We start from the raw sequence: 24,955 nt of genomic DNA on the forward strand, positions 1-24,955 counted from the left end.
TAAATAAATGTACCCTTTAATCAGACATCTCAATTTTTCCAATACAACTTTAAACAATATTTGAGAAAATAAAAAAAACCTCTTCAAGAGTCCTTGGTTTACTTTCTTTTATATTTCAGCATTTGTCCTATAAACCTGACCAGTCACATAACAGGACGGTTCTAATAAACAATATATGAAGTGCACAACCATGATTTTAATAGGTTTTCTTTTTTTCAAAAGGAAAATCCAAATACTGTAATGCATATTAACAAATAAAACAAGACAATTGTCTCCGGTGGCAACCCCAGTAACGGACTCAAGTGTAAAAGGTGGCACTGAAACAAAAAAAGGTGCTTTGACTGCAGTCTAATCAGCATGCGTTTCCTGGAGAGCAATAATTGGGTTAGCAGAGATGTTGCAATTTGTATGTTATGGAGGATCTACTGGCTATAGATCATGCATCTGTTTGTCAATCTTAGATTTCAGATGTTCCTTGTAGGCCAGAATGTCCCTATTCCATTTTGTGATGGTCTGCTTTTCACAAACCCAGATCTCCTGAGCAACCTACAAGAAAACAAACCAACATTAAGCCACAATTTAACAAAGTCAAAAGCATTAGTCTGACAGTGATACAGTTAATTAAGTATTCAGTGAAAATGTATTGGAAAAACATGCAAAATTTCCTTTAACTGAAGTAACTTTCAGAAAAAAATGAATGAATAAACTACCACACATGGAAAAAAATAAACAGCTTTACAGTACCTGCTGAATAAGCCTGAAGTCGTGGCTGACCAGCATCATTCCACCCTCAAAGTCGTTGATTGCCTCAGCCAGAGCATCAATGGTTTCAATATCAAGGTGATTGGTCGGCTCGTCAAGAAAGAGCATGTGAGGATTCTGCCAGGCCAACCAGGCAAAACAGACGCGGCACTTCTGTCCATCAGACAGATTCCTAATGGGGCTCACCTAGTTTAAAAGAGATCAAGTCGACAACATGACATGTAGGTTCATCTGTAGAGCAATCACAGCAAGACATGAAATGAGCAATGCCAAAAATAGAAAACATTTAATTTCTAACTCCAAGTACAACCCACCTGCTGTTTGCCTGTGAGCCCATAGCGACCAATTATTTTCCTCATCTCCTCTTTCTCCTTAATCTCGGGGTAACACTTCATCATGTACTCCAATGGAGAAAGATCAAGCTCCAATTGCTCTGTTAGATGCTACAGAAAATTTAACACAAGCAACATTTTATAAATAACTTATTTGATCCATACCACTGATAATTTTCAGGTTATTGCATAATAATAGATGAAGTAATTGTAATCAATATAATGCATTAGGCTGTTCATACGAAGTACTGGTCTCTGTGGAACTGTAATAGGCATTTCTCAATCTGTGGGCATTTTCAAACCAAGATGGGTGTTTTTCAAATATACAATGAAAGTAGGGAAGACAATGTAGTAACCAGTGGGCGTTTACAAACCAGACTGGGCATTTCTGAACTATCCAATGAAAGTAGGGAATCTCAATGTAGTAGGCAAATCGTGTAAAGCGGTAGAAAAATGCCCATCCTGGTTTGAAAACGCCTATTTTGTTCTGCAGAGACAAAAGCCTCGTTCATACTGCAATTTGTTTTTAAAATACAGTCCTTAAGACTGGCTGTCCACATTGTTATATGCAAGTTATATATAAACATTTCAAAGCAGTTTTGATTTTGTGAAAATGTTATACAAAAAATAAATAAAATTCACAAATGTGTAGCTACTTTGGGAAAACAAAATGCCCAATATAAAGTGTAATTCTGTAATCCAACATACCTGATGATATCTGCCAATCTTTACATGGGAGTGTTTTCTAATCATACCATCTGAGGGCAGGAGCTGAAAGAATAGATAAAAAAAATCTATTTCACAGAATGTCTGAACCTATACACATACTAAGTTTTGTATTTACAGAGGTAAAGTCCCTTACCTCTCCAGTAAGGAGCTTCAGCAAAGTAGACTTTCCAGCCCCATTAGGCCCTACAAGGGCCACCCGTGTATCCAAATCAATTCCAAACTCCAGGTTATTATAAATATATGGCTATTAAAAAAATAAATAACATCTAAATGTGAGAAAGTCACTCCAGCAGTGGACACTACATACAAATGTGCATAAAAGGTAGTTGGGGAGGTAAGAAGGTTGTTCATACCGTTGCTTCTGAATACCTGAAGCTGACATTCTGAACCATAATGACAGGAGGGGGGATCTTCCCGCAAGGAGAAAAATAAAATGATAGGGTCTGAAAGAGAAGCGAAATAATTAAGCCATTGTTGTGGAGTCATTGTACCAGACTGAAAGGTAATATTTGAAAGGGTCGATTGCAAATAGTTGTACCGAGGATTATGCAACCAGAAATATTTCACAGAGATGTTTGTTTACCTACAAAAAGCCCTTCTCCTTACCTTGTCATTCACAACACGCTCAGTAAGACCTGAGGCAACCATCTTCTGTAGAGTCTTCTCTTTGCTCTGGGCCTGTCTGGCCAGCTTAGCAGAGCCATGACCAAACCGAGCAATGTAGTTCTGAGGATTAACAGGCATACGTTAGATCATCATCTAACTAGATAGGTAAAGTCTGCAGAGACATACTTTGATGTTGGCTTGACAAAGGTTTTGTCTGAAAGTTTTAGAAAGATATATTGTCAAGTAAACCTTCAGATTAAATGCCTCGATATACTTCCTACAAAATCAAAGAAAGAATGGATGCAAGCTCATTTAGAGCAAAATCTGGCCAAAAAGAAGGTTTTACCTTTGTTTGTGTGGTTTGTAACTGCTTACTGGGTGAACTTTTAGGAAAAATTCTTATCAGCTGCTAAACACTTTCTTACTGCGTTTGGTCCACGTCATCGTTCGGTGTGACCTGGAGCTCTACCTACCTTGAGGCCGATGGCTAATTTTGTTTACGTTGTTCAGGGAGTAAATAATCAGTCAACATGAACACATCGATGTGCAGAGTTATTAGAGAACTGGTGCAAATGTAGCTACATCTGTACAATCGTTTGCTTAAAAGACATTTTCCAAGACCAAGTCATGTGATATTTTTTTTTTGTCTACTAAAAGAATCAAATCTTCTCAAATACTCTCAAATGCCCATTCACTCATGTGCCATCTGCAGCAAAAGCCATTCACATCTGTCTGAAGATATGCCTCTATAATCATTGTTTTATCTTTGTTCTGCACATAAACATTATTATACATTCATCTTTGCAACGGTATCAGTGTCATAATAAATTACAATAACAGAGTGTAACTGGCGCATATGAATTCATAATGTAAACAAGACAAATTAAACATTTTCTACTGCATATATATTACTTCAAATCGTCATTGAGTGGTTAAAACAGCTTCTTTTACTGACCTCATGTAAATTCTATTTAGAAAGAGGCATAAAGTCACCGATAACACATTAAGGTTTTACATGTAGCATCCTCTTATTTAAATGTACTGCTTCTAAATACCTCCCACATAGGTGTGGCAGGTGTCTGAATGTTCAGAAACAGTATACCGTTGCTCAGCTGTTTAGAACTTCTTTTTACCCCTGAACGAAGAAGAACTTCAACGGAAGTATATCGAGGCCTTAAGCCTTCAGAAAGATATAATAACCTAAAGCCATGATATGGCAGGCCTTGTGAGTGTGTGTTTACATCTGAATTTTTTGGCAGTTGAAGTTTGAATTAACGAGCATTCCATTGGCCTGTATGAACATTCGGTCAATGACAGTCTATCCCTGCATCGTAAACCAAGTACTGTCACAGTATGTACTATATTTGATGAAGGCTGCACTTATCTGCCATCAAAACAATACATTCTTTTAGGTATGCATGCAATGGATCATTGTTCCACAACAATAAAGGATGCATATCGCTCTGTCCTTAGAGCAGCTTTGGGACTCTCTGATTGCTGTCTGGTTCATCTTCTTCCAACCTACAGGCAGAAAATAAAATCAACCAAGCCAGTAGTAAGGACTGTAAAGAGATGGACCAATGAAGCAGAGCAGGAACTACAAGCCTGCTTCGTGTGTTTTTGAGGCTGCAGACACCAATCTGGACGAGCTCACAGATACGGTTACATCATATATCAGTTTCTGTGAGGATATGTGCATTCCTACTAGGACTTATTTAAAGTTCAACAACGACAAACCGTGGTTTACAGCAGAGCTCAGGCAGCTTCGTCAGGCCAAAGAGGATGCTTACAGGGGTGGGGATAAAGTCTTGTACAATCAGGCCAGGAACACACTGAACAAGGAAATCAGAGTGAGAAGCTGAAAAACAAGTTTTCAGCTAACGACCCTGCATCAGTGTGGAGTGGCATGAAACAACTCACAAATTACAGGACTCCTACCCCCAACCCTGTGGTGGACCAATAACTGGCTGACGACCTGAATGTGCTCTACTGCAGATTTGAAAGGCCCAATCTCACACCCACTCTGACCTTCACTTCACACAAACACCAACACCTCCTGCAACCCCCTCCTCCCCACTCCCGCTACTCAACCTGCACTCAAGATCTGTGAAGATGATGTGAGCCGGGTCTTTTGGAAACAAAAGACGAGGAAAGCTTCAGGCCCAGATGGCGTCTCACCAGCTTGTCTTCGATCCTGTGCTAACCAGCTGGCCCCCATCTTCACACAGATCTTCAATAGATCACTGGAGCAGTGTGAAGTCCCATGGTGCTTCAAACACTCAATCATTATTCCTGTCCCAAAGAAACCAAAAATCACAGGACTTAATGACTACAGACCTGTCGCCCCGACGTCTGTGGTCATGGAATCATTTGAGAGACTGGTGTTGGCCCACCTGAAGAACATCACTGGACCCTTTCTAAATCCCCTTCAATTTGCTTATCGAGTAAACAGGTCTGTGGATGATGTAGTCAACATGGGATTGCATCATGTCCTGCAACATCTGGACAGACCAGGGACACATGGAAGGATCCTTTTTTGTTTACTTCAGTTCGGCTTTCAACACCATCATCCTAGCTATACTCCAGAATAAATTACACCAACTCTCTGTTCCCATGTCTATCTGTCAGTGGATTACCAGCTTTCTGACGGACAGGCAGCAGCTTGTAAGACAGGGGAAACTCACTTCTAGCACCTGTACAATCAGCACTGGTGCCCCCCCAGGGATGTGTGCTCTCCCCACTACTTTTCTCCCTGTACAACAATGACTGCATCGCCAAGGACCTCTCTGTCAAGCTCCTGAAGTTTGCAGACGACACCACTGTCATCGGCCTCATCCGAGATGACGATGAGTTTGCATACAGAAGGGAGGTTAAACAGCTGGCTGTCTGGTGCAGTCAAAACAACCTTGAGCTGAACACGCTCAAAACGGTGGAGATGATTGTGGACTTTAGAAGGAACACCCCAACACTGACCCCCCTCACCATTTTAAACAGCACTGTGGCAGCAGTGGAGTCATTCAGGTTCCTGGGCACTACCATCTCACAGGACCTGAAGTGGGAGACACACATTGACATTGTGAAAAAGGCCCAGCAGAGGTTGTACTTCCTTCGCCAGCTGAGGAAGTTCAACCTGCCACAGGCGTTGCTGATACAGTTCTACTCAGCAGTCACTGAGTCTGTCCTCTGCCTCAATAACTGTCTGATTTGGTTCAGCTACAAAATCAGACATCAGAAGACTACAAAAGGACAGTTCGGACTGCTGAGAGGATTATTGGTTGCCCCCTGCCCCCCCCTTCAAGAACTATACACTTCCAGATTGAGGATAAAGGCTGGAAAAATCACTCTGAACCCCACTCACCCTGCCCACTACCTTTTTGAACTGTTGCCTTCTGGCCGACGCTTCAGAGCTCTGAGCACCAGAACCCTCAGGCACAGGAACAGTTTTTTCCCTCAGGCTATCCATCTCATGAACAGTTAAACAGACCCATTGAGCAATAACTATATGCAATACACAGTTTAGTCTTTTTTATATTTATCCAACACATCCAACCTCTTCTGCCATTTCATTCCTCTGAGAAAAACAAAAACAAAAAACATTTGCACTGTACATAACAGTTTTGTATTTTGCACTGTACATAACAGATAACAGATTTGTGTTAGATTTGCACTACATATGTGTATGTGTGTATGTATGTGTGTGTCTGTGCGTGTATGTATGTATGTGTATAATTATTTTTTATTATTGCTGCTGTTTTTGTATTGTTGTACACTGGAAGCTCCTGTCACCAAGACAAATTTCAAAAAATTGCATGTGTAAGCATACTTGGCAATAAAGCTGATTCTGAAATAGTAAGAATAGATTTCGGACATACTTCAACCAGTGAAGTGGGCATTGACCCGTGACCCAAATATATGACGTATGAACAACAACCACGAAAACTGTCTGCTCTGGTTTTGTTAAACAAGCACAATTTATGCACAAGGAACAATTATCTTGGTATATATAGCACTTACAGTTGAAAAGAGCCCTCTGACTCGCTGTTCTTTTAAATCCCGAGTTTTGAACGTGACGTCGCCTCAGCTCCCAAGGGATTATAGGATCGTTAAGTATCCAGTCGATCCACACTTCAAAATCTCACTGGAAATAGTACATCATCCGGGTATTTCTCGCTTACTGCTTCATGAATACTGTGGATTCGGACATACTACATTGGCATACTGTTATTTACATCCTATATAGTAGAGGATTATGGATATTCAGACACAGCTTATATGATTTTTCAGATTGCTGATCGGCCACTGTGCGAAAATTGTTATTATGATCAGTTCGAAAATGTATAACAACCCGAGTGTGCCAAGTTTGATGGATGTAGCTTAAAAGTTACAATTGATAATTTAGGTCTTGGTTTAGGGATTTTGGAAAAACCCATAAAATGTGAAAATTAAAAACATTATGGCATTGTCAAGCCAACATAAGTCATTTGCTGAATAGTTAGGGAAATTTTCATGAGATGAGATTTAGAAAACGCTCACCTTCATATGCGCTATCTGGTCCTGTTCCCAGTTAAACCGTTTCATCTGATTCTCCTCCAGTTCCTCTCTGGTCTTCACATACTGGTCATAATTACCCTTCACGGGGAAAAAAGGATGAGCTAATGAATAAATTAATAAATAAATAAAGCAGCATATTTGCCATTATAGGGGAAAAGCTCCCCAGTGATTTGAGGGTGAAATTATTGGTCCCTTTACCGTGTAATATTTCAGCTTGCGCTGGTGCAGGTGAATAATGTTGGTACAAACGCCATTGAGGAAATCCTGAGAATGGGATATTAAAACCAAGATTCTTTTGAACCTGTGAGAGGAAAGAGAACCAAAAGGTAAAAAGCGGAAAACTTAAATCTTATTTTGTCAAAAATGCACCACAACCTAGCAGAACTAAGTAACTGCAATAATGACTTTAAAACAGAGTGCATAAACATCGTCAAACACAACTGCATCTGGGTAGTGCCAAGGGATCAGCTAAACGCTTCGGTCTAGTTTTTGTCAAAGCTCTATCCGTACTGAGAACAAACTGCTTGACGGAAGAGCTACAATTCGGCCTTTTGTTCACATCATGTCATCAGCAACAACCCATGTTAAACAGCAATATTTTCACGTGCAATTGTGCATATGGCATACATGGTCTTATTTTTCAAAACAAAGCAGCTTACTGTCTGAGCTCTTCCTCCAGCCACACACATGCGTCCAAGTCCAGGTGGTTTGTTGGCTCATCCAAAAGTAACATGAAAGGCTTGAGGAACAGTGCCCTAAAGTAAAAGGAAATTCATGAGTGATTGATTCCATAAAAACTCCGGTGATTGATTAAAGATTTGCAAATCCAAAGGCATACATTGCCAAAGAGCTTCAGGGATCAGACAAAACGCTTCAGACAGTTTTTGTCATTGCACAGTTACACCAAGGCAACTGTGCTATCATTCGGCCTTTTGTTACATCATCTCCCAGCGGCTCTGAACTTTCAGGGTTGTAATCAAGAGTTTTGAAGGCCTACCGAGCAAGAGCAACACGCATCCTCCAGCCACCACTGAAGTCTTTGAGCTTCTTCTGCTGCATGGCAGCAGTGAAGCCTAGACCGTGGAGGATCCGTGAGGCACGCATCTCTGCTTTATCAGCGTCCAGCTCCTCCAAACGCTCATACAGCTCCATCAGCTTCTCACATTCAGCTGAAGAGGGGGAATAAACAAAAATGAACAAACAGAACAGTCCTGGATGTCACGCATATCTTACAAAATGCACATCCTATTAAAAGGGTAATGTGCTGACATTTGTTCCTCAGCCAGGAGATTTCTTAACTATACAGCATTAAGGAGTCTTCTCAAACTGAGATCTTCAATATTCCACGCCTAGGAAAGGATGCTGCTACAAAATGAGCAGTTCCTATGAAAACATGGTGGGTACCTTACGGACCTAACCTATTCAAATATGCAGTAATGTACAATTAGATGTGATTAATGTTGATGTGACTCACAGTCCTCGTGGGCTAGTCTTTCAGCCTCTCTCTCCAGCTTGATCCTCTCCTGGTCTACCTCCATCACACACTGCAGAGCAGTCTTCTCACTGGGTGCCATCTCACGGGTCAGGTGGTAAATGTCAATGTGCTCTGGAATGGGTACCTCCCTGTGGCCAATCGCTGACAACAGCATAGATTTGCCTGCACATCATTTGAAACATATGACAGTTGTCTGCGAGTCAAAACCAACTTACAAAAAAGGTCATAGTCATTTGACACCATCATAATGCAACCTGCACATATATTACCAGAGATTGATAGTGTAATTTTGTAAAAACAGGTAATCGATTACTTGAGGATTAACAAGTTACAACTGACCCTTTGCTAAACCCTGCCTTAAAAGCATTTCTGACCAATCCTGTTTTAGCAACTGTTGCCCCACCACCATTACTCTGACAAGCGTTAGCCTTTTTACAATGAGAGCCTATGGGAGTGAAGTGTGTTTCTTCAAATAAATATTGAGAAGAGCATGCTATGGATTTAAGTGTCATTATCATTCCCAAATGAACATGAATAACATCAGCGAGGACACCAACATTTTCTCCAAGGTAAAATAAAGCTAACAACTTAACATTAATTCATTTATGTATTGATTCAGATCTTAGTAAAGGTGATAGTACATAGTTCACAGCATCAATATTAGTGTTATAAGGCGTTATAAGCAGTTCTTTTCACTTACACTAATGTTATGAGGTTTTTAATTGCTATCAAGTGACACTTTTCTCTTTTTATGCGACTGTTATATATCACAGTCTGCAGTTTTCAATCAAATTACTGAATAATTTAGCAATTTCTTTACAAAAAATGTCAGATAAATATGCTTTACAAATTCACTCTTTATTGCAGCCCACATAATAATATTATCCATTCCGTTTATGAGAATACTTGGCCAAAAACTGCTGCGTTTATCTCCCATTCATTCCTATGGGGAGTTCTGCAGAGCTTGTCAGAGCGAGCAACGTAACCAAGGGGGGCGGAGCTTAGCGAAGGGTCAATTGAGTATGTCATGGATGTATAATTTGTATGGTTTTATTCACAAATTTTACATTACCAATAACGGTTTACTTACACTCACTGAGCACTTCATTGGTAACAACTGCCCACCAACTTATTCATACGATTATCTAATCAGCCAATCGTGCGGCAGCAGTGCAATGCGTAAAATCTTGCAGATACTGGTCTGGAGCTTCAGTTAATGTTCATATTAACCATCAGAATGGGGAAAAATGTGATCTCACTGATTTCAACCGTGGCATGATTGTTGGTGCCAGACAAGCTGATTTGAGTATTTCTGTAACTGATGATCTCCAGGGAGTGAACAGAATAGCATCTCAGAATGAGCAACATATCGAACCATGAGGCGGATGGGCTACAACAGCAGAAGACCAAGTCGGGTTCCACTTCTGTCAACCAAAGAACAGAAAGTTGAGGCTGCAGTGGGCACAGGCTCACCAAAACTGGACAGTTAAAGACTGGAAAAACATAACCTGGTCTTCTGCCTTTGTAGCCCATTCACCTCAAGGTTCAACATGTTGTGCATTCTGAGATGCTATTCTGCTCACTACAATTGTACAGAGGGGTTATCCGAGTAACCATAGCCTTTCTGTCAGCTCGAACCAGTCTGGCTATTCTTCATTGACCTCTCTCATCAACAAGGCATTTCTGTCGCAGAACTGCCACTCATTGGATATTTTTTGTTTTTGACATTCTGGGTAAACTCTAGAGACTGTTGTGTGTGAAAATCCCAGGAGATAAGCAGTTACAGAAATACTCAAACCAGCCCATCTGGCACCAACAATCATGCCACGGTCGAAATCACTGAGATCACATTTTTCCCCATTCTGATGGTTGATGTGAACATTACCTGAAGCTCCAGACCTGTATCTGCATGATTTTATGCATTGCACTGCTGCCACATGATTGCCTAAGTAGCTAATTGCATGAATAAGTAGGTGTACAGGTGTTTTTAATAAAGTGCTTGGTGAGTATTTATATATATTATTTTTTTGTATACTGTGTATATTGTATACTGTACATTATTATTTGTATATTGTTGTGTGTAATTATGTGTATATTAATTTTGTAAATTGTGTTGTGTAAATCGGTATATGTCTCATCACTGTCATGACTGCTAAGTTGCTCGGATCTGCACCCAAGACTTTCACCCACTGTTGCACTTGTGTATATGGTTGAGTGACAAAGTGATTTAATTATATATATATATATATATATAAAATATACATACACACACACACGCACAGAGCTGAAGTCAGAAGTTTACATTCACCTTCGCCAAATACATTTTAACTCAGTTTTTCACAATTCCTGACATTTAATTGTAGAAAGCATTCCCTGTCTTAGGTCAGTTAGGATCACTATTTTATGAATGGGAAATGTCAGAATAATAGCAGAGAGAATGATTTATTTCAGCTTTTATTTCTTTCATCACATTCCCAGTGGGTCAGAAGTTTACATACACTTTGTTAGTATTTGGTAGCATTGCCTTTAAATTGTTTAACTTGGGTCAAACATTTTGGGTAGCCTTCCACAAGCTTCTCACAATAAGTTGATGGAATTTTGGCACATTCCTCCAGACAGAACTGGTGTAACCGAGTCAGTTTTGTAGGCCTCCTTGCTCGCACACGCTTTTTCATTTCTGCTCACAAATGTTCTGTCGGATTGAGGTTAGGGCTTTGTGAAGGCCACTCCAATACCTTGACTTTGTTGTCCTTAAGCCATTTTGCCACAACTTTGGAGGTATGCTTGGGGTCATTGTCCATTTGGAAGACCCATTTGCAATCGAGCTTTAAATTCCTAGCTGATGTCTTGAGATGTTGCTTCAATATATCCACATAATTTTCCTTCCTCATGATGCCATCTATTTTGTGAAGTGCACCAGTCCCTCCTGCAGCAAAGCACCCCCACAACATGATGCTACCACCCCCATGCTTCACAGTTGGGATGGTGTTCTTCGGCTTGCAAGCCTCACCCTTTTTCCTCCAGACATAACGGTGGTCATTATAGCCAAACAGTTCAATGTTTGTTTCATTAGACCAGAGGACATTTCTCCAAAAAGTAAGATCTTTGTCCCCATGTGCACTTGCAAACTGTATTCTGGCTTTTTTATGGCAGTTTTGGAGCAGTGGCTTCTTCCTTGTTGAGCAGTCTTTCGGGTTATGTCGATATAGGACTCGTTTTACTGTGGATATAGATACTTGTCTACCTATTTCCTGTGGATATAGCTACTTGTCTACCCGTTTCCTCCAGCATCTTCACAAGGTCGTTTGCTGTTGTTCTGGGATTGATTTGCACCAAACTACGTTCATCTCTAGGAGACAGAATGCGTCTCCTTCCTGAGCGGTATGATGGCTGCGTGGTCTTATGGTGTTTATACTTGTGTACTATTGTTTGTACATATGAACTTGGTAACTTCAGGTGTTTGGAAATTGCTCCCAAGGATGAACCAGACTTGTGGAGGTCCACAATTTTTTCCTTAGGTCTTGGCTGATTTCTTTCGATTTTCCCATGTCAAGCAAAGAGGCACTGAGTTTGAAGGTAGGCCTTAAAATACATCCACAGGTACACCTCCAATTCAGTACACCTCCTATCAGAAGCTAATTGTCTAAAGGATTGACATCATTTTCTGGAATTTTCCAAGCTGCTTAAAGGCACAGTTAACTTAATGTAAACTTCTGACCTACTGGAATTGTAATATAGTCAATTAAATGTGAAACAATCTGTCTGTAAACAATTGTTGGAAAAATTACTCATGTCATGCACAAAGTAGATGTCCTAAACAACTTGCCAAAACTATAGTTTGCTAAAATTAAATCTGTGGAGTGGTTAAACAATTAGTTTTAATGATTTCAACCTAAGTGTATGTAAACTTCTGACTTCAACTATACCTATAAATAGTAAATCCAGATACATTTTGCAGTGGTCTCTTAATTTTTTCCAGAGCTTTGATACACCGATCAGCCACAACACTTAAACCACTTGCCTAATATTGTGTAGGTCCCCCTCGTGCCACCAAAACAGCACCAACCCCAAGCACTATTCTTCTTAACACAATTGTACAGAGCAGTTATCTGAGTTACCGTAGACTTTGTCAGTTTGAACCAGTCTGGCCATTCTCTGTTGACCACTCTCATCAACAAGGCGTTTCCATCTGCAGAACTGCCCCTCACTGGATGTTTTTGTTTTTGGCACCATTCGGAGTAAATTCTAGAGACTGTTGTGCGTGAAAATCCCAGGAGATCAGCAGTTACAGAAATACTCAAACCAGCCCATCTGGCACCATCTGACTGATTAGTGTATATATACACTACTGGTCAAAAGTTTTTAAACACTTTTTTTTCTTCACATTTTAGAATAATAGTAAAGTCATCAAAACTATGGAATAACATAAATGGAACTATGGGAATAATCTAAAATAAATCAAAACTGTGTTATATTTTAGCATCTTCAAAGTAGTCACCCTTTGCCTAGAATTTGCAGACATGTACTCTTGACATTTTCATCCCCATCTACTACACTGACAATAAAGCAGATTTGACGTTTTATGGGATATTACCAGTTCCATTGAGCCCAATAAGGCCATAGCGACGGCCAGAGTTGAGCTCCAAACTAGTGTCACTGAGTAGCTCCTGTCCATGAAAGGTGAGAGAGAAGCTGCTGATGTGCACATCAGTGCTGTTGGGATGAGATGCCAAAACGCCAGTTACTGCTCGTGCCTCCATCTTCTTCAGCTCCAACTCATCCAGCTCCTTTGTCAAACTATCAACCCCTGTAATAAAGCCAAAGAGGATGATGCAAATGGATATGATGTTCTTTTAAGAAAGGGGATGAGAAGGGGGCCTGGGTAGCTCAGTGGTAAAAGACGCTGGCTACCACCCCTGGAGTTCACTAGTTCGAATCCCAGGGCATGCTGAGTAACTCCTAAGTGTCTCCTAAGCAACCAAATTGGCCCGGTTGCTAGGGTGGGTAGAGTCACATGGGGTAACCTCCTCGTGGTCGCTATAACGTGGTTCGTTATCGGTGGGGCGCGTGGCGAGTTGAGCGCGGATGCCACAGTGGATGGCGTGAAGCCTCCACACGCACTATGTCTACGTGGCAACGCGTTCAACAAGCCACATGATAAGATGCGAGGGTTGATGGTCTCAGACGAGGAGGCAACTGGGATTCATCCTCCACCACCCGGATTGAGGCGAATCACTACGCCACCACGAGGACTTAAAAGCGCACTGGGAATTGGGCATTCCAAATTGGGTGAAAAAGGGGAAAAAATCCAAAAAAAAGGGGGATGAGAACACACTTGTGATAAAACAAGAATTAACAAAGTTTAAGACTATTTGAGAGATTGAAAATCTATCGTTTCTCACCATTAAACTCAGCAGCTCCATTATGCTGCTCCTCAGGTTTTTCACAATCACCATTTATTTCGTCTGGTTTCTTGGTGCGTTGACGAGCTTTGGCTGCTTCCTTTTTCTTCGCTGCCTTCTTTTTTGCCAAATCAGACGGCATTTTAACTGGATCCCTGGAACAGAACAACCCCTGAAAATCTGATGGAGAGAGACAAAGATAGTGAAAATTGTCAAAACATTTTTTTAACACTTGTAAAAATGCTATCATTCTATTTACTGTCAACCAATAATTGTGTAGACTCAAAATGCATTGACTGTACAAATGCCAGAGATGGTACCAGATGTCACCTTAGCACAAGAATATTCCTAGAAAACTTAATCGTCACTGTATGTGTAACAAAGAATCATGGGCTGCAGAAACAAAAAGTACACGCTGTTCCTGAACATGCTTCATATTCAATCAATACTCGATTCGCCTTAATCATTAAAGTGTTGAGCATGGGGTGGTATTAAAATCCGGTTGACTCAAGATGGCGCCGAGTATGGCTGCTGTGTTGCGAGCTCCGACACAACATGGTAGTGCTTTGTTTGTTTTGTTTACAATTATGTTTTTTGTCTTGGATGTTGTCTGCCTTATTGTCTACGACAGACAAACACTTTTGGACATTGGTTCAGCAATCACACACCGTAAACCGGACTTCAAATTCCTCAATGCCGACCCGCTGTTTACAAACACGGCAGCGGAGCCCTTTGTCTGGGCTGCCCGGCCGCGGAAACGCAGGAGGAAAAGGGGAAACAGAGCCGGCGTTCTCATCAGAGTAAGACGTCGCGCAAATCGACCCCCGCTACCCAGTATTTTACTGGCAAATGTTCAGTCTCTGGATAACAAGCTCTGCAAGCTGAAAGCGCAAATCTCTTTCCAACGAGAGACGAGGGACTGCTGCATTATCTGCCTAACAGAAACTTGGATGTCTGCGGAGATTCCAGACTCAGCCACTGAACCCGCGGGGTTCTCCGTGCACCGAGTGGACAGAGCGAAAGACCTCTCAGGTAAAAGCAGAGGTGGTGGTGTATGTTTTATGATCAACAAATCCTGGTGTGATCAGAGGAACATACATTCAAGTCTTTCTGCTCTCCTGGTCTGGAATTTCTCATGCTTCTGTGTCGACCATTCTGGCTACCGAGGGAATTCCCAGCGGTCATTATCACTGCTGTGTACATCCCGCCACAAGCCAACACAAACCGGGCACTCAAGGAACTGTACGGGATTATAAGCAAACAGGAAACAGCGCACCCTGAGGCCGCGTTCATTGTGACCGGGGACTTTAACAAAGCCAGTTTCAAATCAGCCGCACCAAAATATCACCAACACGTTAGTTTTAACACACGAGGGGACCGGGTTTTGGACCATTGCTACTCTCCCTTCTGGGATGGCTACAAATCCCTCCCCTGCCCACCATTTGGAAAATCGGACCACTCCTCCATTCTGCTTCTGCCCGCTTACAGGCAGAAACTGAAACAGGAAGCACCCGCCCTCAGAACTATCCAGTGCTGGTCAGACCAGTCAGACTCTACGCTACAAGACTGTTTTGATCACATGGACTGGGAGATGTTCTGGTCCGCCTCGGATGACGACATCGAGCTTTACGCTGATAGTGTAACGTGTTTCATCAGAAAGTGCGTAGAGGATGTCGTTCCGACCAAAACAATACGGATCTATCCGAACCAGAAGCCATAATGTGCGGACCTCCGCTTTTAATTCAAGCCAGTTATGCCCTCCGAAAAACAGAACAGCAAAATGCCAGTACAGGAACAAGATTGAAGGACAGTTTAACACCACCAACTCTAGAAGCATGTGGCAGGGAATTAATATCATCACGGACTTTAAAGGGAATAAAAACTCCGCCATGAACACCGCTGCCTCTCTCCCGGATGAGCTAAATACTTTTTATTCTCGTTTTGAAGGAAATAACACCACCCTCACGGAGAGAGCTCTCGTGGCCGAAGCTACAGAGGTTAGTTCACTCTCCGTCTCTGTAGCGGATGGAACCCAATCCTTCCGACGGGTGAATATCCACAAAGCCGCGGGTCCAGACAGTATTCCGGGCCGCGTCATCAGAGCGTGCGCGAACCAACTGGCTGGTGTTTTTACAGACATTTTCAATCTTTCCCTCTCTTTGTCTGTAGTCCCCACATGCTTCAAAACGTCCACCATTGTGCCTGTTCCAAAGCAATCCAAAATCACTTGCTTACATGACTGGCGTCCTGTTGCTCTGACCCCCATCATCAGCAAATGCTTTGAGAGACTAATCAGAGATTACATCTGCTCTGTGCTGCCTCCATCACTGGACCCATTGCAGTTTGCTTACCACAACAACCACTCCACTGATGATGCCATTGCATCTACAATACACACTGCTCTCTCCCACCTGGAAAAAAGGAACACTTATGTGAGAATGCTGTTTGTAGACTACAGCTCAGCATTCAACCATAGTGCCCTCCAAGCTTGATGAGAATCTCCGGGCTCTGGGCTTAAACAGCTCGCTGTGCAGCTGGATCCTGGACTTCCTGTCAAGCAGATGCCAGGTGGTTAGAATAGGCAGCAACATCTCATCACTGACCCTCAACACTGGAGCCCCACAGGGCTGTGTTCTCAGCCCACTCTTGTATTCTCTGTACACACATGACTGTGTGGCAACACATAGCTCCAATGCCATCATTAAGTTTGCTGACGACACGACGGTGGTAGGTCTGATCACTGACAATGATGAAACAGCCTACAGAGAGGAGATGCCCTCCTGACACACTGCTGTCAGGAGCACAACCTCTCCCTCAATGTCAGTAAGACAAAGGAGCTTGTAGTGGACTTCAGAAGAAAAGACAGAGAACACAGTCCCATCACCATCAATGAAGCACCAGTGGAGAGAGTCAGCAGCTTCAAGTTCCTGGGTGTCCACATCACTGAGGAACTCACATGGTCCATCCACACTGAAGTCGTTGTGAAGAAGGCTCATCAGCACCTCTTCTTCCTGAGATGGCTGAGGAAGTTTGGAATGAACCGCCACATCCTCACACGGTTCTACACCTGCACTGTAGAGAGCATCCTGACTGGCTGCATCTCCGCCTAGAACGCTAATAGCACCACCCACAACCGAAAAGCACTGCAAAGGGTGGTGCGAACTGCCAGACACATCATCTGAGGTGAGCTTCCCTCCCTCCAGGACATATATACCAGGCGGTGTGTGAAGAAAACTCGGAGGATCATCAGAGACTCCAGCCACCCGAGCCATGGGCTGTTCTCACTGCTACCATCAGGCAGGCGGTATCGCAGCATCAGGACCCGCACCAGTCGACTCCATGATAGCTTCTTCCCCCAAGCAGTCAGACTTTTGAACTCTTGATCTCCCATGATCAAAATACATCAGCACTGCACTTTATTACTCTTATATCTCACACCAGACTGTCATAAATTATATTATTATTATAATATATTCTCTCTTAACAACTTACTATCAACCGACAGCCCGTATGTCAATACAGTACAATACAACCTGCTGTACATTCTATATATACTTTTTTATTGTATTGTGTATTGTATACCATACAGTGTATGTTATTATTTGTATATTGTGTTGTGTGTAATTATGTGTATATTAGACTTTAATTGTGTTGTGTTAATTTGATGTTTATTGTAAATTGGTATATGTCTCATCACTGTCACGACTGCTATGTTGCTCGGAACTGCACCCAAGAATTTCACACACTATTGCACTTGTGTATATGGCTGTGTGACAATAAAAGTGATTTGATTTGATTTTTGATTTGAAATCCATTGAACTGTAGGCAGTCTAAGCACCAGAGGACAGTGTATCGGATCACGTGGAGTAAAGTAGGGCAGTACTTTTCCCTGACGCTGTGAAGGCGAATAAACACCAATGGATGAAATGATACAGGTGTTGTATCGAATTGTGTTCCCCGTCGTAATCTGTTTCCCCCAAGCCCCGATAGGGTATGTGGGTATGGTATGGTAGTGTAGGTTAGGCTTAGGGTAGGGTTAGACTTAGGTTTGTGCATGGGGGAACGCATTCTGACAGCGGAGAACGTTACCATCAGATACTGTTGCCCCATACAGATCTGCTGGGGGGAAACAGATCCCGGGGGGGAAACGGAGTTCGACACAACACCGGAAAAGGAAAGACCCCCCAGCATATTCAATGAAATCGTGATCAGTTTGGAAAGCACATAAATAAATCCACGAAAAATACAGGAGTGTTACTATATAGCAAATAAAGCGGGTCGTTGTTTTCTTCTAAAGGCCCGACCAATGAGCCACTTCATGAGCCATGCTAATTCTTGCCATCTAACACTACTTCATTGCACAACCCTAGCAAATAGTGTCACCTAAAAACAGAACAGCAGCTAACATTATAATATGTGATAAGGCAACTAACTTTAGAACATAAAGTGATACCAACTGCTAAACTTGCTGAACTTCATTGTGTTCCCACGAGCTAGCTGGCAAGCTAGCAACCGGCAAAACTAGCGGGCTCATCCAAATATGCCTCTAAACGACAGAACTGTATATATAATTTAATTGTGAATATTTTTGTAGACATTGATAAACGCTGAAATAATAAAAAGTAAATTACCAAATGTGTGGGATATGGCCGTTATCTTACCTAATTTCTCTTCCTGATTAGTGATGGAGCGCTAGCACCAGAGAAACGGTCACGCTCGCGCTACACCAACGACGGCGCACTAACCAATCAGATGTAGAAACGTACCGATCCTCCACCTACTTATATGCATATTCAATGAAATATTTCCAGGGTGTTTGGTTTCCGTTTAGTCACACCAGCACGATCTATCAACCAACAATTATTATGAATCACACAGAAATAATGACGACACCGGGATGATATGTGAGCATGACTTAGTTATAGGTCATTTTTTTACTTAAGTAATATACCAATGGAAGCTTTATGTGAATAATTCAAAAGCAATAAAGAGTAATCAAAAGGAGGATAGTTGCAAAAAGATCATTTGTTTGCATTTGTATTATTTATTCATTTTGCATGCTTGAATGGATGTTCATTAGCAAAATCCAAAATGTTCATAACATACACACTGCAACATCATTTAAATTAAAATACATAAACACACACAAAAAAAAGAAAAAGAAAAAAAAAAGAAGCTAGTTTCAATGTCTCTGAATATGAATTATACCCTTTGACATTCATGCATAACAGATTTAGTACTCCAAGTTCTGCAGTATCTATTTTTTACAGTTGTGCATCAAGCACACCTCAGGCCATGGTATGCAAATGCCGTTGTGATTGAATATTTAATTAAATTAAGTAATTTATTGGCATTTCAAAAAATAATGTAATTGTACTTAACCTTTGGTTAATGCTTCCTTAGTGCATCTTCAGTGACGTATTAAGGCAACAAAGATCTAAAAAAATGTTCTGTATCATGCTAAAAACCAAGCGGTTACTTTTTTTTTTAAAACAAAACTCTAAAAAACATGAAACTGTTCTCGTGCAACATGCATTATTGTATCTTACAGAGGAAAACAAATCGACACACCAACCTTCCTGGTGTGTAAAGCCTCAGAAAATAAAGACATTTTATAAACAACTCCATAATTTTGGGTGTGTTTAACTAAAACATTTTTAACAATATACATCCATATTAATGCACTTCATGTGTTATCATAGCCTGAATCATTAGTGTTAGTTTAACAAATTACAACAGATTAAATCAATTCTAATTGGCAAACAAACATGTTTGTCTCTGTCTGTCTTTATGTTGCGATTTTGAGCTGGTCGTAACACCACATATATAGTGTATCAAAATGATGATGACAGATGTCACTCTTATTGCAAATGAAGGTTTCTGGCTGACTTTAATCTCAAGGATTTCTTCATAATCTCCTTTGCAGTGCAAGTTCACAGGCAGAAAACAGACTGGAAAATTGCAAGCAGAATGTGAAGTAATATCCATAAATGTAGAAAAATCAACATGGCACATGACTACAAATTAACTTTCAGCATATCATTTTTGGTAAATTTTTTCCCCCCCAAGCATCAAAAAGTTTAATTGATTTAATTGATTCTATTTTCACCTCTCACAAAGTTGAAGTGAGAAGACACACATGGTCAATAGCATATTTTCACTTCCTGTGTATCAAAACATAGATATGAATTGTGATTACAATAGCTGTTTATTTATGTGTGACCAGTGTACACTTTTTAAGATAGCCCAAATATCCATATATACTTATATTTTTTCATACCCAAGCCACATTGTTTTTTTTTCCCCTCCCCTTTTCTCCCCAGTTTGGAATGCCTAGTTCCCAATGTGCTCTAGGTCCTCGTGGTGGCGTAGTGACTCACCTCAATCCAGGTGGTGGAGGACGAATCTCAGTTGCCTCCGCGTCTGAGACCATCAATCCATGCATCTTATCATGTGGCTTGTTGAGCGCGTTACCGCGGAGACATAGCGCGTGTGGAGGCTTCACGCTATTCTCCGCGGCATCCACGCACAACTCATCACGCACCCCACCGAGAGCAAGAACCACATGATAGCAAACACAAGGAGGTTAACCCATGTGACTCTACCCTCCCTAGCAACTGGGCCAATTTGGTTGCTTAGGAAACCTGGCTGGAGTCACCTGGATTCGAACTTGCTACTCCAGGGATGGTAGTCAGCGTCTTTACTCGCTGAGCTACCCAGGCCCCCCCCCCCAAGCCACACTGTTAATGTATTGCGACTGTATATACATTCAACTGTACATTAAACATACATTAAATAAATGGACATTTACACTTTTCTTCATCTCACATTGCAAACTCTTCAGTTAAAATCAGTCCACACCTCAATATTGAAGTGGTCTAGTCAAATATTTTCAAGTCCATGTATAATTTCCCAGAGTGGAGGCCACTAAACCATAGTCAAGCCCCAAGATTACAATATCTGTTGTCCACTTATTCCTGAAATTGTGAATTGTTTTAGGTGGTTCGCATAGCCAAAGCTTGTTCAAGCTCTTGTCTTCGCTGTTGAATCTATATATAAAAATACAAATTGTAAATGAAAAGAGCCATTGAAAATCTCACTTCTGATCTTGACCTATCTAACAAAGATTCCAAATGATTCATTTTATGTCCCTCTCACCTTGCAATAGAAGTAGCGGCTGATGGCTTCCTGAGACCAGGGCTGGTTGTAAAACTCTACTCTCCTCTCTTCCTCTGGATTCCCAAATGTATCTGTCATCAACTGCACCAAAAAATGACAAGTTTAAAACAACAGAGAAAATTACAATTTCTGTTTGAAGGGCTCTAGGAGTAGTTACTTCTTTTCAGTCACTAGGTATTCAAAATTGTATATGTCTTCTTATATATATATATATATATATATATTTGGGCTGTCAATCAATTACATTTTTTAATCGAATTAGTTACATGGTGTCCCGATTAATTCATCGAATTAATCACATATAATAAATATTTGCAGAGAAAGCCCCTGAAATAACAATAATTTAATAAATAATGATGAAATAACTATAAATGGTTATTTTTAAATATTTACTAATTATATATATAAAATAACATACCAAAAAAATATTCAGATAATTAAAACACATTACATTATTGTGGCAGGAGTTAAGCATTGATAAGACAATACAAAATGTGGCTTAAGAATCCAATGTATTGTTTATTTGCACATTATTGAACATAAACCAATCATTGGCATATAGTTCACAGCAATCCATTTTGCAAGTTAATTTGTCAATCAGTCAGAAGAAATGTATTCTCAGGGCTTGTCTAAGGACCCGTCAATGTACAGCTGTGTCAGGAAGATTGCTTTTGGAGTGTCTCACTTTGGTTGTCACTTTTGGTTTTCGTCGCATCATAAACATACAATTTTTAGGATGCTGTGTCAAGTTAAACGTAGTTTAATACTTAGAAGAACATGTCTTGAGATCCTTAAGTTTGGATTTGCACTCCATCAAGCTGTGTTTTGAACACAAGAATGTGTCCTCGTATTGTGCTGTCTGCTGAAGGGTTGGTTTGTTCTCTGTATAAGCTGCGTGTTACCTATACAGCTGTAGTTCTGCTTACTGCCCCTTGGAGAAAACAGGTGGTACATCAAGATTGAATTTCTCAGGAATCTTCTTTATTACAAGATTAACTGCGTTCATTTTTTTTAACACGTTATTTTTTATAAAATTAATCGCACTGAATTAATGCTTTAAATCGACAGCCCTAATATATATATATATATATATATAACACTACTGTTCAAAAGTTTAGGGTCACTTACTCATTCTTTTTTTTTGTTTCACATTTTAGAATAATAGTAAAGTCATCCCAACTATGGAATAATAGAAATGGAAATATGGGAATTATGTTGTGACTAAAAAAATCCAAAATAAATAAAAACTGTGTTATATTTTAGCTTCTTCAAAGTAGTCACCCTTTGCCTAGAAGTTTCAGAAATGTACTCTTGACATTTTCTCAACCAGCTTCTTGAGGTATCACCCTGGGATGCTTTTTAAACAGTATTGAAGGAGTTCCCATCTATATGCTGGGCACTTATTGGCTGCTTTTCTTAATTATTCGGTCCAAGTCATCAATTTCAAAAACTTTTTTTTTTTTAAATATTTTTTTTTATAATGAAATAAATTCATATGTTGGCACAATTATATTTTTGTCTACAAAACCAATTTCAAATATTTAAGCATATGCCTTCAATACATTAAGGCTATTTCCAAATGTGATTACAATAAATAAATGTAAAAGTGTACTAATTATTAATGAGTTCACATAACTGCTATTTGGTATTTAATTGTATTCAACTTTATATGGCTTTAAGCAGTACATATGGTTGAAAGCAGTCAAAATTCTCAACTGGTTTTGCTTCAGGACCCAAATTTTACATTGGAGATAAAATTACAGCCCAAAATAGTTAACAAATAGTTTATCAAACATAAATATCTATTATAATTTTAATATTACAGTTTTTTGAGGATGAAGAAGAGTCATGCAACCTGTCATTGTTGAAATCTGTGGAATTTGGCTTGCTTTCATTTCACCAATGACAGATGAATATGAGTTACAATACCATAGAATTTGATTGGATGCATAGCCTTTGACCTCACTAACAAAAGAAAAGCATTTTCTCCTCTCTTTAAAAAGTACTAACACTGCATATGTTTGGCTTCAGTTGCTTGTTACATACTGAATTTAGCATTGTTTTGTGTAGGAGGCTTTCAGCCACCCTTTTTTTCGGTGATGACCCCCAGTTGAGAACTACTAGTTTAAAGTCACCTTAAGGTCTCGGTTCTGGGAGCAGATCCAGTCCTGAATGTAGCCCTTGGGGTCCCTGGAGAAGCTGAGCATGAAGTCTCTTTGGATCTTTAGTTGGTTGATGGACTCAATAGTTTCATGGATCTAATAAATGGGATGTGAAGCTGTGATGTTTTTAGAGCTCTTAGACAGCACAATCAGAACACAATATGCTGTGGAAAATTCTGCCATAATTAGTATGAGTTCACATGGATTTCAAGAAAACAACAGCATGATTTGGACATTCTCGAATTCAAATGAGATACACACTAGAATAAATGATCAAGCTGATGTCTTGATAAAAGCATGACAACACATACAACCTTATAAAGGTTTCCAGTTTCTGATCTGTCCAGTGTTCACTTTAATGATGAAGCTCTTTCTCTGAGTATCTGACCTTGTTGTCCAGTGATGCGATCTCTTGCTGGTTGGCTGTGGACTGAAGGAATCCACTCATTTGACTCTTTAGAGGATCATCAACTTCAACATCAATGTCATAGCATGCTGTCTTCTTCTGGTCATTTGGATCCACACTGATAAATGAGAAAAATCTTTACCTTGTAAAGCAAAACGGGCCTCCAAGGTCCATTCATGTCACATGGTCTAAAGATTGTTACATATAACATGCTACTATTAGAGTTCGATGAAATCAATAAATGGAAATACATCCATATTTAAATGTATGACCTACCTGATAACATGATTGATCACAATAGGATCTGGTGGGAGAAGAAGGTTGGTTAATCGCTGGGGGATCTCACAGAATTTCAGACGAGGACAGTCAAAGATCTGGAATAAGAATTCAAGTAAAAAAAAAATAAATAAATATATATATATATATATATATATATATATATATATATATATATATATATATATATATATATATATAGTCATTAAGAGACCACTGTAAAATTATCAGTTTCTCTGGATTTACTATTTATAGGTATGTGTTTGAGTAAAATGAACATTTTTGTTTTATTCTGTAAAGTACTGACAACATTTCTCCCAAATTCCAAATAAAAATATTTTCATTTAGAGCATTTATTTGCTGAAAATCACAACTGGTAAAAAAAAAAAAAAATGCAGTGTTTTCAGACCGGTGATGATCTGGAGGTGCTTCTGCAAGTCTGGAATCAGGCAGCTTCGTCTTTGTGAAGGACACATGAATCAAGCCAAGGACAAGATTATCCTGGAAGAAAACTTGCTTCCTTCTGCTCTGACAATGTTCCCCAACTCTGAGAATTGGTTATTCCAGCAGGACAATGCTCCATGGAGGACCACCGGATCAAGACCCTGTCATGTCCAGCCTAATCTCCAGACCTGAACCCCATTGAAAACCTCTGGAATGTGATCAAGAGGAAGATGGATGGCCACAAGCCATCAAACAAAGCCGAGCAACTTGAATTTTTGCACCAGGAGTGGCATAATGTTACCCAACAGCAATGTGAAAGACTGGCAGAGAGTATGCCAAAACGCATGAAAGCTGTGATTGAAAATCAGGGTTATTCCACCAAATATTGTTTTCTGAACTCTCCCTGAGTTAAAACATAAGTATTGTGTTGTTTAAAAATGAATATGAACTTGTTTTCGTTGCATTATTCGAGGTCTGAAAACACGGCATCTTTTTTGTTATTCTGACCAGTTGTCATTTTCTGCAAATAAATGCTCTAAATGACAATATTTTTATTTGGAATTTGAGAAAAATGTTGTCAGTACTTTATAGAATAAAACAAAAATTTTCAT

General features: G+C 40.1%; 2 protein-coding genes across 6 annotated transcripts in view; both read right to left on the reverse strand.

Moving 5' to 3' along the window:
* LOC127441423 (ATP-binding cassette sub-family F member 2-like) lies at nucleotides 1–18,622 on the reverse strand. Of its 3 annotated transcripts, XM_051698834.1 has the most exons (15): nucleotides 18,539–18,622; nucleotides 13,878–14,057; nucleotides 13,070–13,282; nucleotides 8,455–8,637; nucleotides 7,978–8,149; nucleotides 7,640–7,735; nucleotides 7,179–7,281; nucleotides 6,963–7,058; nucleotides 2,430–2,549; nucleotides 2,177–2,266; nucleotides 1,957–2,067; nucleotides 1,803–1,865; nucleotides 1,077–1,205; nucleotides 745–948; nucleotides 1–546 (listed from the first exon to the last, which is right to left on the reverse strand). In XM_051698834.1, the coding sequence occupies exons 2-15, from the start codon at nucleotides 14,017–14,019 to the stop codon at nucleotides 430–432; spliced, it is 1,839 nt and encodes a 612-aa protein (XP_051554794.1). In that variant the 5' UTR covers nucleotides 14,020–14,057; nucleotides 18,539–18,622; the 3' UTR covers nucleotides 1–429. The 3 variants fall into 3 exon arrangements, with proteins under 3 accessions (XP_051554794.1, XP_051554796.1, XP_051554795.1); XM_051698836.1 differs by lacking the exons at nucleotides 13,878–14,057; nucleotides 18,539–18,622 and adding an exon at nucleotides 12,594–12,727 and having other exon boundaries at nucleotides 13,070–13,205; XM_051698835.1 differs by lacking the exons at nucleotides 13,070–13,282; nucleotides 13,878–14,057; nucleotides 18,539–18,622 and adding an exon at nucleotides 12,594–13,043.
* Nucleotides 18,623–18,912: 290 nt separating this feature from the next.
* The window catches only part of LOC127441427 (SWI/SNF-related matrix-associated actin-dependent regulator of chromatin subfamily D member 3-like), a 31,608-nt gene continuing 25,565 nt past the window's right edge, over nucleotides 18,913–24,955 (reverse strand). For all 3 annotated transcript variants that reach the window (XM_051698854.1, XM_051698855.1, XM_051698856.1), the window contains 5 exons: nucleotides 23,901–23,998; nucleotides 23,607–23,742; nucleotides 23,192–23,314; nucleotides 21,036–21,137; nucleotides 18,913–20,926 (listed from right to left, as the gene is read on the reverse strand). In XM_051698854.1, the coding sequence (XP_051554814.1) occupies nucleotides 20,873–20,926; nucleotides 21,036–21,137; nucleotides 23,192–23,314; nucleotides 23,607–23,742; nucleotides 23,901–23,998 (513 nt within the window). In that variant the 3' untranslated portion in view covers nucleotides 18,913–20,872. The remainder of the gene's footprint in view (nucleotides 20,927–21,035; nucleotides 21,138–23,191; nucleotides 23,315–23,606; nucleotides 23,743–23,900; nucleotides 23,999–24,955) is intronic.

This window comes from Myxocyprinus asiaticus, chromosome 5 (assembly GCF_019703515.2).
Source record: "Myxocyprinus asiaticus isolate MX2 ecotype Aquarium Trade chromosome 5, UBuf_Myxa_2, whole genome shotgun sequence".
Classification (NCBI taxonomy): domain Eukaryota; kingdom Metazoa; phylum Chordata; class Actinopteri; order Cypriniformes; family Catostomidae; genus Myxocyprinus; species Myxocyprinus asiaticus.

Coding starts and splice junctions, on each gene's coding strand:
- LOC127441423 (XM_051698834.1), bottom strand. CDS start 14,019: ATGCCGTCTGATTTGGCAAAAAAGAAGGCAGCGAAGAAAAAGGAAGCA. Junction 7,736..7,977: donor ATGCGTGTTGCTCTTGCTCG/GTAGGCCTTCAA, acceptor CTTTTACTTTAG/GGCACTGTTCCTCAAGCCTT. Junction 547..744: donor ACTTCAGGCTTATTCAGCAG/GTACTGTAAAGC, acceptor GTTTTCTTGTAG/GTTGCTCAGGAGATCTGGGT.